At 43.5% G+C, this 13930-nt stretch overlaps 1 protein-coding gene across 1 annotated transcript in view; it reads left to right on the top strand.

Annotated features, from left to right (window-relative positions):
- The first annotated feature begins 11057 nt into the window (after nucleotides 1-11057).
- Nucleotides 11058-13930, top strand: part of ARMH4 (armadillo like helical domain containing 4) — a 117557-nt gene continuing 114684 nt past the window's right edge. Inside the window, exon 1 of the mRNA XM_075843401.1 lies at nucleotides 11058-11312. Coding sequence (XP_075699516.1) covers nucleotides 11267-11312 — 46 coding nt within the window. The 5' untranslated portion in view covers nucleotides 11058-11266. The remainder of the gene's footprint in view (nucleotides 11313-13930) is intronic.

Genomic DNA, 13930 nt, shown 5'->3' with positions numbered 1-13930 from the left:
TCAATACAACAGTCCGTAGAACCAGTGATGATCATTTCCAATTGTCCCAAAAATTCACACTACCGTCCGTTTACCTCTCTTCCGTCAGAGGATAGAAATAAATGGAAAGCAGCGGTAGTGTGAACTAGCCTATATGTTCTATAAACCGAACAGAAAATCATTCACCAGATTGCCAAATGGAGGTCACAATTATATTACTACAGCCAACCATGAATAAAAATGTAAGGGTGTGTTCACACGTGCAGGTTTTGAACAGGTTTTTTTTAAATGCAGTTTTTAAAACCAAAACAAGGAGTGGATCATATGGGTAGCTAAAGTATAAAGTACAGACACTACTCGTGCAGCTGCACACTACCAAGTTCGGGCCGACCGCTGTACAGGTGAATGGGACTTCTGGCATTATAGACATTTATGATGCTCGGAGTCTCTGCCTCCCCGTAGAACTGCTGTTCCGTACTGTATCGTTTTGTCCAGTTTGGACCAGCAGTTCCGCAGGGAGGCAGAGACTCCGAGCATCATAAATGTCTATAATGCCAGAAGTCCCGTTCACCTGTACCGCGGTCGGGCCGGGAAATGCGTCCGACACACGGACCGTTTTTCAATGCCCGAACTCGGTCGTTCACATCTGCATCGGGACTCCGTTCATGGGTTCCATTGGAGCTTTCCGTCAGGGGAACCCATGAACGGAATCCAAACTGAAACAATAAAAAAGTTACGGCTTTTGGAAGGCGGGGAGGAAATAACGAAGATTGGCATTGTCAATAAGGGGTTAAAGAGGTCATCTAGTTAAGAAAACCTTTAACCTCCATTTTTCGGATTTTCACTTTCGTTTTTCCCTCCCCACATTCCAAAAGCCGTAACTTTTTTATTTTTCCATCAATATTGCCGTATGAGGGCTTGGTTTTTGTGGGACGAGTTGTAGATTTTCGCAGCACCATTTTTTTGTACCATATAATGTAGGGGGAAACGGAAAAAATAATATTTGTGGGGTGGAATAGGAAAAAAATAGCGATTCCTCAATCTTTTGGGTGGTCTTGTTGTTACGGCGTGCACCGTGCAATAAAAACGGCATGTTAACTTCATTCTGCGGGTCAATACGATTACAGCGATACCAAATTTATATTGTTTTCTTTATGTTTTACTACTTTTACAAGGAAAAAAATGATTGTTAAAAATAAAAATTTTCGTTTTGTCGCCATATTCTGAGAGTCATAAATTTAGCGGTATGAGGGCTTATTTTTTGCGGGGCGAGCTATAGTTTATATTGGTACAATTTTGGGGTACATGAGACTTTTTGATCACTTTTTATTTCATTTTTTGTGGGAGATAAAGTGACCACAAAACAACAATTCTGACTTTAATTTTTTATTTTTTACGGCGTTCCCCATGCGGACTAAATAATGAGATATTGTAATAGTTCAGGCTTTTACGGACGCGTCGATACCAGTTATGTTAGTTTTTATTTTTTTGCATTGTGCTTGGTGGAAAATGGGAAAATAGTTTTTATTTTTACTTTTAATTAAAAAAAATTTTTATTTATTATTTCTTTTTAATTTACAGTTTTTTTTATATTTCTTTACTTGTCCCCCTAGGGGACTTGAACCAGCGATCGTTAGATCGCTTGCACGATATACTGCAATACTAATGTATTGCAGTATATAGTGATTCTGACAGTCTCCAGACAGAATACAAAAATGGCGGCCCCCAGGCTGCCATGCCAACCGACGGCACCCCGAATCTCGCCACACGTGGGGGGGGGGTGGAACGTTACAGGGGGTTGCCCCCATTTTTAGTAATTTAAATGCCGCGGTCGCTATTGACGGCGGCATTTAACGGGTTAAACTAGCGGGATGCCGCTCGTTAACCGTAAGTGTTGGTTCTGACACACTCGTCCTATGGAGCGGGCTCAGCCCGTGAGCCCGCTCCATTCTACCCCACCCGACGTGCGCTGTATGTATACGGCGGTTGTGGAGAAGGGTTTAAGGAAATTCTGACTTAATAGAGGGGGTCCTCTGTTCAGGATCCTCATCTCTTGGCCAGAGTGGAGAGCGGTTACAAAGACCTGTTCTCCCCTGTATTACACAGACAACTCATTGATATGAATGGACAGTGTGTGTGTGTGATGCATAATTTCCCCTGTAGTGGCGCTGCAGGGTAATTTATCACTTACTGCCAGGTTTTCCCACAGATTATAGATGATCCCTGGGGGCCCCAGCAGGAAGACACTTTGTCATCAGCTTATTGTCAGGGGACCCTTATAACAAGTAGGGTTTGTCTAAAGCGGAGAACCACTTTTAGGCTGGGTTCACACAGAGTTTTTTGCAGGAAGAAAATCTGCCTCAAAATTCAGTTTGGAATTTTGAGGCAGATTTTGCTCTGCCAGCACGCCGATTTTCGCTGCGTTTTTCGTGTCAATGGGAGGTCAGAGGGGTAAATGCCCGAAGATAGGGCATGTCCCTTCTTTTTCCCACGGGACGGTTTTTCTGCTGGCGGGAAAAAAAAATGCCTCCGTCTCCCATTGAAATCAATGGGAGGCATTTAAAAAAAAACTCATCAAAAAACTCAGTTTGAACTCCCCCTTAAGCTCCCCTTCCTCTTCATAAAGCCAGAGCGCTCCTCTGTGAACAGTCATTTAACCTAAATGTGTTGTCTGCCCAAGGCTCTGTTCACATCGGCATCATGGTTTCCGTTTATGATGAAAACCACGATGCAGCGCTGGATCAGTCAATGGGGTCTGTTGGGTTCCATTGTGGTGTCCACCATTTTGACGGGAAGAATAGCACTGCATGCCGTGCTATTCTTCCCATCAAACTGATAGAATTTGTTCTTATACCCCCATAGGGCATATGAATGGAAAAGTCACAGGCACAAACTACACAGTATGGTTTAGGGCCTGTTTACATTACATTTTGGCCCTACGTTTAGCATGCACTTTAGGAAAACTCCCTGTGTACGCGCTAAACGTGTCTCTACCTTTTTTGGAGGATGGAATACCGTAGTATACTGCAGTAATCCATCCTGAGGGATCCCGCAAAAAAAAGAAGTATACCACGTTGTGTAACGGGTGCTAAATGTGTACCTTCGCAAGCTTTCCCAGGGCCGGAATCCCCGAAGAGCATCAGGTAGCGCTGATGGAAGCCTCTGACGCCAATGTCCATGTATGGACAGTCATGGCAGGGGCTTTCAAATCCGTGGTCCCCAGCCAGAGCATTGGTAGCGCTGGAGAAGCCCCTGATGTTACTGTCCATATATGGACAGAAGTGTCGGGGACTTCTCCAGTCCTGCAGTCCCCAACCAGAGTGCTTCTGATGATCTGGCCGGGGACTCCATAGTTTAAAACCTCTGACATCAGTGTCCATACATGGACTGTGACGTCAGGGCTCCCTCTAGGAGTGGAATCCCCAGCCAGAGCGTTGCCAGTCCTCTGGCCGGGGATTCCCACATTACAAAGCCCCCAATGTTTCTGTCCATATATGGACACTGACGTGAAGGACTTTTGCCCGTGGAGTTTGGGCAACGTATCCCACGGTATGCCTGTCACGGCTGTGGGGTATGTGGACCCATTAGGCTGCTCCGCCTTAGCGGAGTAGCAGCTGGCCAAACGACAGTACCTGGGAAGATGATCCGGCAGATACTCGGAGTAGCAGACACATGGTGTATCAGACACTTGGCACAGATGATGCTTGGCGTGGCAGATGACACCTGGACGTGGCAGATGAGACACACAAGACTCCAACAATAGACTGTGGCTCAGTTAATAGTGACTTATTAAACGCACTACAAGCAGTGCAGGTTTTTTTGTGCAGAACGGTGTATTCCTTGTGGACTCGCTGGTGTGATTATTATATGAGAACTCAGCCCACGGAAGCAGCTGCCCCCAGTCATCATGCTGCTTGGAGATGAAGTGGCATAGGTAGTTCTCCAAAATCTGGTTGGTCCTCTCAACCTGACCGGTAGACTGAGGATGGTAGGCTGAGGAAAAGTCCAACTTCATGCCGAGGAGTCCGCAGAGGGCTCTCCAGAACTTCGAGGTAAACTGAACCCCCCGATCAGACACAATTTGCTGCGGCAAGCCATGCAGGCGGAAAATGTGTTTGATGAATAGCTTGGCCAACTGAGGAGCAGCAGGAAGACCGGTCAGAGGAACGAAGTGGGCCATCTAAGAAAATTGGTCCACCACCCAGACAGCACTGCATCCAGCAGAGAGAGGCAGGTCCGTGATAAAGTCCATCGCTATATGCTGCCAGGGAGCATTGGGCACAGGCAATGGCTAGAGCAGACCAGCAGGTCTGGAGTGGGCGGCCTTGTTGGCTGCACATACAGAACAGGAAGAAACGAAGTCCATAATATCCATGGGCAGCGTGGGCCACCAGAAATGATGAGCAATCAAATCCCGGGTCTTGCGTACCCCCGCGTGATCTGCCAGTCTAGAGGAGTGTCCCCAGCGGAGGATTCTTCCACGATCAGCCAGGCGCACAAAAGTCCTCCCTGGAGCAGGTTAATCAAAGAGGCCGCTGCAGATGAGACCCGTCCAGGCTCCTCAAACACCATGCGAAAAGTCCGGAGGAAGGCTGGGAAGTCACGGGTCCCTGGTCCTTGTCGCTCCCAGATAGGGTTCGCCTATGCAAGAGTCTTGCCAGTGAGCAGAGAGATGATGAACGCGACCCTTGCGCCGTCAGACGAAAATGTCCTAGAATACAGGCTGAAGTGGATCTGGTACTGATTAAGAAATCCACGACAGGTACTTGCTTCTCCATCAAAGCGGTAAGGAAGTGGCAAAGAAACACGCGGGTCAACACTGCCAAGAGCTGTAGTCTGAGGATCAACACTGCCAGGAGGTGTAGTAGGAGGAACAGCAGCTTGTGCCTCCTGCCGACGTGCAAGGATGTTCAACGCCTGGCGGAGTCCGGTGCACGCGCTGCCCCTTTAAGAGCGGGCACAAGCGTGCGCGTGCACCCTACGGGATCCGGCTGAGGTGAGTGGACTCGAGCGCTGGCGTCTCCTGAGGAGGAGGCTGGGGCAAGCGCTTACCGACTCGTGGCCGCGGCTGTCGGGGGGAGGTTGGAGCTGATGGCCCACAGCCACGGACATTACAAGTGGCATACAGGGAACACATAATAGTGCCATACAGGGAACACATAATATTGCCATACAGGGAACACATAATAGTGTCATACAGGGAACACACAGTAGTGTCATACAGGGAATACACAGTAGTGCCATACAGGGAACACATAATAGTGTCATCCAGGGAACACATAATAGTGCCATACAGGCAACATATAATAGTGCCATACAGGGAACACATAATAATGTCATACAGGGAACACATTACGAATTACGGACGTAATTCGGGCGTTTTACGCCTGGAATTACGTCCGAAAATACGGCTTGAAAGCGTTGACAAACATCTGCCCATTGAAAGCAATGGGCTGACGTTTGTCTGTTTACACGAGGCGTATATTTACGCGTCGCTGTCAAAAGACGGCGCGTAAATAGACGCCCGCGCTAAAGAAGTATGATGTCACTTCTTCAGACGTAAATGGAGCCGTTTTCCATGGACTCCATGGAAAACCAGCTCCAGTTACGTCCAGGGAACACATAATAGTGCCATCCAGGGAACACAATAGTGCCATCCAGGGAACATATAATAGTGCCATACAGGGAAAACATAATAGTGCCATACAGGGAACACATAATAGTGCCATACGGGGAACACATAATAGTGCCATACAGGGAACACATAATAGTGCCATACAGGGAACACATGATTGGGCCATACAGGGAACACATAATAGTGTCATACAGGGAACACATAATAGTGTCATACAGGGAACACATAATAGTATCATACAGGGAACACATAATAGTGTCATCCAGGGAACACATAATAGTGTCATACAGGGAACACACAATAGTGTCATACAGGGAACACATAATAGTGTCATACAGGGAACACATAGTAGTGTCATACAGGGGGCACATAATGCCATACAGGGAATATATAATAGTGTCATACAGGGAATACATAATAATGTCATACAGGGAACACATAATAGTGCCATACAGGGAACACATAATAGTGCCATACAGGGAACACAATAAGGTCATACAGGGAACACATAATAGTGTCATACAGGGAACACATAATAATGTCATACAGGGAACACATGATTTTGCCATACAGGGAACACATAATAGTGTCATACAGGGAGCACATAATAGTGTCATCCAGGGAACACATAATAGTGTCATCCAGGGAACACATAATAGTGTCATACAGGGAACACATAATAGTGTCATACAGGGAACACACAATAGTGCCATACAGGGAACACATAATAGTGTCATCCAGGGAACACATAATAGTGTCATCCAGGGAACACATAATAGTGTCATACAGGGAACACATAATAGTGTCATCCAGGGAACACATAATAGTGTCATCCAGGGAACACATAATAGTGTCATACAGGGAACACATAATAGTGTCATACAGGGAACACATAATAGCGACATACAGGGAACACAATAGTGCCATACAGGGAACACATAATAGTGTCATCCAGGGAACACATAATAGTGTCTTCCAGGGAACACATAATAGTGCCATCCAGGGAACACAATAGTGCCATCCAGGGAACATATAATAGTGCCATACAGGGAAAACATAATAGTGCCATACAGGGAACACATAATAGTGCCATACGGGGAACACATAATAGTGCCATACAGGGAACACATAATAGTGCCATACAGGGAACACATAATAGTGCCATACAGGGAACACATGATTGGGCCATACAGGGAACACATAATAGTGCCATACAGGGAACACATAATAGTGCCATACAGGGAACACATAATAGTGCCATACAGGGAACACATGATTGGGCCATACAGGGAACACATAATAGTGTCATACAGGGAACACATAATAGTGTCATACAGGGAACACATAATAGTATCATACAGGGAACACATAATAGTGTCATCCAGGGAACACATAATAGTGTCATACAGGGAACACACAATAGTGTCATACAGGGAACACATAATAGTGTCATACAGGGAACACATAGTAGTGTCATACAGGGGGCACATAATGCCATACAGGGAATATATAATAGTGTCATACAGGGAATACATAATAATGTCATACAGGGAACACATAATAGTGCCATACAGGGAACACATAATAGTGCCATACAGGGAACACAATAAGGTCATACAGGGAACACATAATAGTGTCATACAGGGAACACATAATAATGTCATACAGGGAACACATAATAGTGTCATACAGGGAACACATGATTTTGCCATACAGGGAACACATAATAGTGTCATACAGGGAGCACATAATAGTGTCATCCAGGGAACACATAATAGTGTCATCCAGGGAACACATAATAGTGTCATACAGGGAACACATAATAGTGTCATACAGGGAACACACAATAGTGCCATACAGGGAACACATAATAGTGTCATCCAGGGAACACATAATAGTGTCATCCAGGGAACACATAATAGTGTCATACAGGGAACACATAATAGTGTCATCCAGGGAACACATAATAGTGTCATCCAGGGAACACATAATAGTGTCATACAGGGAACACATAATAGTGTCATACAGGGAACACATAATAGCGACATACAGGGAACACAATAGTGCCATACAGGGAACACATAATAGTGTCATCCAGGGAACACATAATAGTGTCTTACAGGGAACACATAATAGTGTCATACAGGGAACACATAATAGCGACATACAGGGAACACAATAGTGCCATACAGGGAACACATAATAGTGTCATCCAGGGAACACATAATAGTGTCATACAGGGAACACATAATAGTGTCATACAGGGAACACATAATAGCGACATACAGGGAACACAATAGTGCCATACAGGGAACACATAATAGTGTCATCCAGGGAACACATAATAGTGTCTTACAGGGAACACATAATAGTGTCATACAGGGAACACATAATAGTGTCATACAGGGAACACATAATAGTGTCATACAGGGAACACATAATAGTGTCATACAGGGAACACATAATAGTGTCATACAGGGAACACACAATAGTGTCATACAGGGAACACATAATAGTGTCATCCAGGGAACACATAATAGTGTCATACAGGGAACACATAATAGTGTCATCCAGGGAACACATAATAGTGTCATCCAGGGAACACATAATAGTGTCATACAGGGAACACATAATAGTGTCATCCAGGGAACACATAATAGTGTCATACAGGGAACACATAATAGCGTCATACAGGGAACACATAATAGCGACATACAGGGAACACAATAGTGCCATACAGGGAACACATAATAGTGTCATCCAGGGAACACATAATAGTGTCTTACAGGGAACACATAATAGTGTCATACAGGGAACACATAATAGTGTCATACAGGGAACACATAATAGTATCATACAGGGAACACATAATAGTGTCATCCAGGGAACACATAATAGTGTCATACAGGGAACACACAATAGTGTCATACAGGGAACACATAATAGTGTCATACAGGGAACACATAGTAGTGTCATACAGGGGGCACATAATGCCATACAGGGAATATATAATAGTGTCATACAGGGAATACATAATAATGTCATACAGGGAACACATAATAGTGCCATACAGGGAACACATAATAGTGCCATACAGGGAACACAATAAGGTCATACAGGGAACACATAATAGTGTCATACAGGGAACACATAATAATGTCATACAGGGAACACATAATAGTGTCATACAGGGAACACATGATTTTGCCATACAGGGAACACATAATAGTGTCATACAGGGAGCACATAATAGTGTCATCCAGGGAACACATAATAGTGTCATCCAGGGAACACATAATAGTGTCATACAGGGAACACATAATAGTGTCATACAGGGAACACACAATAGTGCCATACAGGGAACACATAATAGTGTCATCCAGGGAACACATAATAGTGTCATCCAGGGAACACATAATAGTGTCATACAGGGAACACATAATAGTGTCATCCAGGGAACACATAATAGTGTCATCCAGGGAACACATAATAGTGTCATACAGGGAACACATAATAGTGTCATACAGGGAACACATAATAGCGACATACAGGGAACACAATAGTGCCATACAGGGAACACATAATAGTGTCATCCAGGGAACACATAATAGTGTCTTACAGGGAACACATAATAGTGTCATACAGGGAACACATAATAGCGACATACAGGGAACACAATAGTGCCATACAGGGAACACATAATAGTGTCATCCAGGGAACACATAATAGTGTCATACAGGGAACACATAATAGTGTCATACAGGGAACACATAATAGCGACATACAGGGAACACAATAGTGCCATACAGGGAACAATTAATAGTGTCATCCAGGGAACACATAATAGTGTCTTACAGGGAACACATAATAGTGTCATACAGGGAACACATAATAGTGTCATACAGGGAACACATAATAGTGTCATACAGGGAACACATAATAGTGTCATACAGGGAACACATAATAGTGTCATACAGGGAACACACAATAGTGTCATACAGGGAACACATAATAGTGTCATCCAGGGAACACATAATAGTGTCATACAGGGAACACATAATAGTGTCATCCAGGGAACACATAATAGTGTCATCCAGGGAACACATAATAGTGTCATACAGGGAACACATAATAGTGTCATCCAGGGAACACATAATAGTGTCATACAGGGAACACATAATAGCGTCATACAGGGAACACATAATAGCGACATACAGGGAACACAATAGTGCCATACAGGGAACACATAATAGTGTCATCCAGGGAACACATAATAGTGTCTTACAGGGAACACATAATAGTGTCATACAGGGAACACATAATAGTGTCATACAGGGAACACATAATAGTGTCATACAGGGAACACATAATAGTGTCATACAGGGAACACATAATAGTGCCATACAGGGAACACATAATAGTGTCATACAGGGAACACATAATAGTGTCATACAGGGAACACACAATAGTGTCATACAGGGAACACATAATAGTGCCATACAGGGAACACATAATAGTGCCATACAGGGAACACATAATAGTGCCATACAGGGAACACATAATAGTGCCATACAGGGAACACATAATAGTGCCATACAGGGAATACATAATAATGTCATACAGGGAACACATAGTAGTGTGATACAGGGAACACATAATAGTGTCATACAGGGAAGACATAATAGTGCCATACAGGGAATATATAATAGTGTCATACAGGGAACACATAATAGTGCCATACAGGGAACACATAGTAGTGTGATACAGGGAACACACAATATTGCCATTAAGTGCCCAAATAATTCCTCTATAGGTAATACCACAACCAGCACCATGAGGTATAAGTTTGTTCATAAAAAAGACACAAGGAAGAACTTGTAGAGCTGGTGAAACATGGTAGAAATGGGGGTAGGGATGTCTATAAGGCAAAGTCCCAGCTTTACCTGACTCCAGAAAGGCAAATCTGCCTATTTATGCCTTGCTTTATACCTGCATAATGTATTACTTCATAACAAGTCACATTTTAATAGTCTAGGAAAGCTGGAGTCTAGGAAAGCTGGATGACAACCAGTGAGAGCAGTAATAGTGGCCATATTGGTTGTCACCCAGCTTTCCCAGAAACAGCTATAACTAAGAATAGTCTGAATACCATTTATAGTAACCAGATAAAACAAGGGCTCACATTTAGAAGGGAGATTTTTTATTTTAGGGGTACAGCTCATCCAGCCTTGGGTGAATACATTAATATTGCTGATTTATATTTGTATCATGTAGTTGTTGGAATGAGGTTTTCAATGAGCTTGTTACAGAGTGTAGAGCCTGACATTGCATATGTACAAGCTGCAGCCGATAATAGAGTGGAGGTCACTTCCCCTGCACCCTTCCAGCCCATGCTGAGACTACATCTGCAGATTTGGAATGAATGGTGTGGGCAATGAGGGAGGAGGGCTGCGCATGCGCGGTATCAGGCTGGGGCTGTAGAGTGAGCCAGGCTCTCAGATTGATGTGTTACCTGCCCCTCTCCGGAGAATAGCACCAGCCTGGGCGGGTCCATCACTGGAGACCAGAGAGAGGAAGATCAATACAAACATACGATTGTTGCACGGGCAGCACTGGATGCATGGAGAAGATGGTGATCACAGGGCATGACTGATGCCAATGGCTCATTGGAAAGGCAGGCTGCACAGAAGACTGGCTGGTAAGGGTCCTCCTCATGCTGCCACCTTTACTATTGTTTGTTTTGATTGTATTAAGAAGGGCAGATGACATATGATCAGCTCTGCTCTGGCTTTACCCATTGCTAGAATGTATCCAGACTAGAGCATTGCATGAACAGCAAGTCATTGCAACAATGTTTATATCAAAATGTCAATGGTGCAGAATGAGATCAAGAAATAGAGAAACTGATCTGCTTGTAAAATGCCAAGGCTGGCACCTGGCAAAGGTTGGCACTCGTAACTTTTTTATTTTCTTACAGGGTAAAACTGGCACATGTTATTTACAAAATAACAGGAAATACAATGTATAGAGTGAATTATACTTTAGGTAGAGACTTGGAGAATAGAATCTCCACCTGTTCTTGAGTTGTCCTTGTCTTGGGAAAGTTGGGTGACAACCATAATGGCCACCAGTACAGCAGCCACAGATATTGTCACCCAACTTTTAAAGAATCCTGAATGTCAAATCTGCATCATTGCTCCCTATTAATCTGCTTACTAGGAAAGATTCCCGTTCAGCAACCTAGGAAAGCGTATTACTTGTTATTTGTATAGCACCAACATATACCGCAGTGCTGTACGGAGAAGACACTGACATCATGGCTGATTGCTTTTTTACTGAAATTTACCAAGGCAAATTTGCATTTGCAAATATTACAGAATTTGAAAGGTTATACTGTCTGTATGTGAAAATTTGACAAGGAGTGAAATCTGGAAAAACTTGTCTGCAGCTTCTTACTAGAAATACTTGTTAGAAGACTGGCCAGATCACCACTGGGGTGCACAATGTTTAACTAGATTTTACTTTGTAGTAGAAACACGTTAAAATGTAAAGATTATAGAAATTGGTAGATGTTCGGTTTGTCTTTAGAACATTTTCCCTTCAAGAGGTTTAAAAGTTTGTATAGAGGGGTCCCGTGATCATGACCCCCTCTGAGCCAGAGCGGAGAGCCACTAGGGACAGTGGCTCCTGCTTTGGTGGTCCCGGCTCGACCATGTATTGCAAGGTCAGCCATTCATTTGTATTGGCGCCATGTAATTCTACATTTGGCATCCATGACCAGGCCATATTTGCTAAATTCCAGGGGTTCCAGGAGCCAGACCCGCACTGATCAGCTATTGCCTGCGCATCTGTTTTTAGAGAAGGGTATGTCTTGATGAGGCAAGCCCTTTAAAAAAAAGGGAGAAAACACCTGTAAATATAAGTTCTCTATTTGCTCTTTTCTGTTAAAATTATTAAAAAAAATAGAAATACTAATTTATATTTGTTTCTGGGAAAGCTGGTTGACAGATGATATTATTGCACGATTGTGACCCAACTTTCCCTAAAGGAGTTTTCCCAAAATTAATATCCTGTGGATAGGTGGTAATTATCCGATCTGTGGTGGTCCGACCACCGGTACCCCCAACGATCACAAGAACCGGCTTATCATTACTTTTCTTCTGAACAGAAAATCTGCTTAGTTATTAGTTAATATGGGAGTATTCACATGTGGAGGTTTCGAGCAGGTTTTGGTTATTTTTTTTTAATGCTGTTTTTGAAGTCAAAACCAGGAGTAGATTAAAATAAGAGGATAAGTAGTATCAGTCCTTTACACTTTATCTCCCTTTATGATCCACACCTGGGTTTGGGTTCAGAAATTGCATTAAAAAAATGGAACAAAACCTGCATGTGTGAATACACCCTTAGGAGTTTGGCGCAGTTGAGTTACTTCCACAATGAGTAGTGTAATGTTGACTATATTTGCTGTTTCCCAGTTTAACCACAAACAGATATTACAGATAAGTGACAGCTGAATACAAATGTTAGCAACTCAAGGACTTACGTACAGGTCTTTAAAAAAATAAATAAAGAAGCATATAAATATGAGACAGGCAGGATGTTTAATTAATATATGTAACTATAATTATATGTATGTGTGTCTCCTAATGTAAATTCTAAGGATATTAGATAATACCAAGGATTCCCATAAGCATAGAGGCTAATTCTTCTATGGCTCAGAAATCAATGTTGAAGATTACAGTAGGGGGTATATTATTATCCTTTGTAATACTCAAGTTGTTCTTGCAAGACATTGGATGATGCAAATTATCAGCAATTTCATCAGAACAAAATGTCAGTAATGTCATTCTCTAAAGTAGTTGTCCCCAATCACCGGGCCACAAACCAATACCGGGCCGTGGATCATTTGGTACCGGGTCGTGGGTGGATACGCTGCGTAAAGTTACATTGCATATCCACCCAGGTGGCCGCAGGGAATTTCGGACGAAAAACTTGCACCAAACTTTGGTGCAGTCTTTAGCCTGGAATGTCCGCTGCGGAAAACAGCAGCATTTAGCAGGCCGGCCTCCTGGGGTGACATTTCATCCCAGGCGACTGCAGCACCCTGTGATTGGCTGCAGTGGCGGTCACATGGGAGGCCAGCCTTCTGACATCATCCAGGCCGGCCTCCTGAGATGAAGTTTAATCCATCCCATGTGACTGCCGCTACAGCCTGTGATTGGCTGCAGCGGTCACATAGGATGAGAGACAGATTTCTGGGTAAGTATAAGATTTTTTCTTTTTTCTCAGTTGTGTTTTTCCGTCGCAATTAACGCA

The sequence above is a fragment of the Rhinoderma darwinii genome, chromosome 12 (assembly GCF_050947455.1).
Source record: "Rhinoderma darwinii isolate aRhiDar2 chromosome 12, aRhiDar2.hap1, whole genome shotgun sequence".
Taxonomy (NCBI): Eukaryota; Metazoa; Chordata; class Amphibia; order Anura; family Rhinodermatidae; genus Rhinoderma; species Rhinoderma darwinii.
Note: the sequence above shows the minus strand (reverse complement) of the source record. Positions and strands in the feature narration are given on the sequence as shown.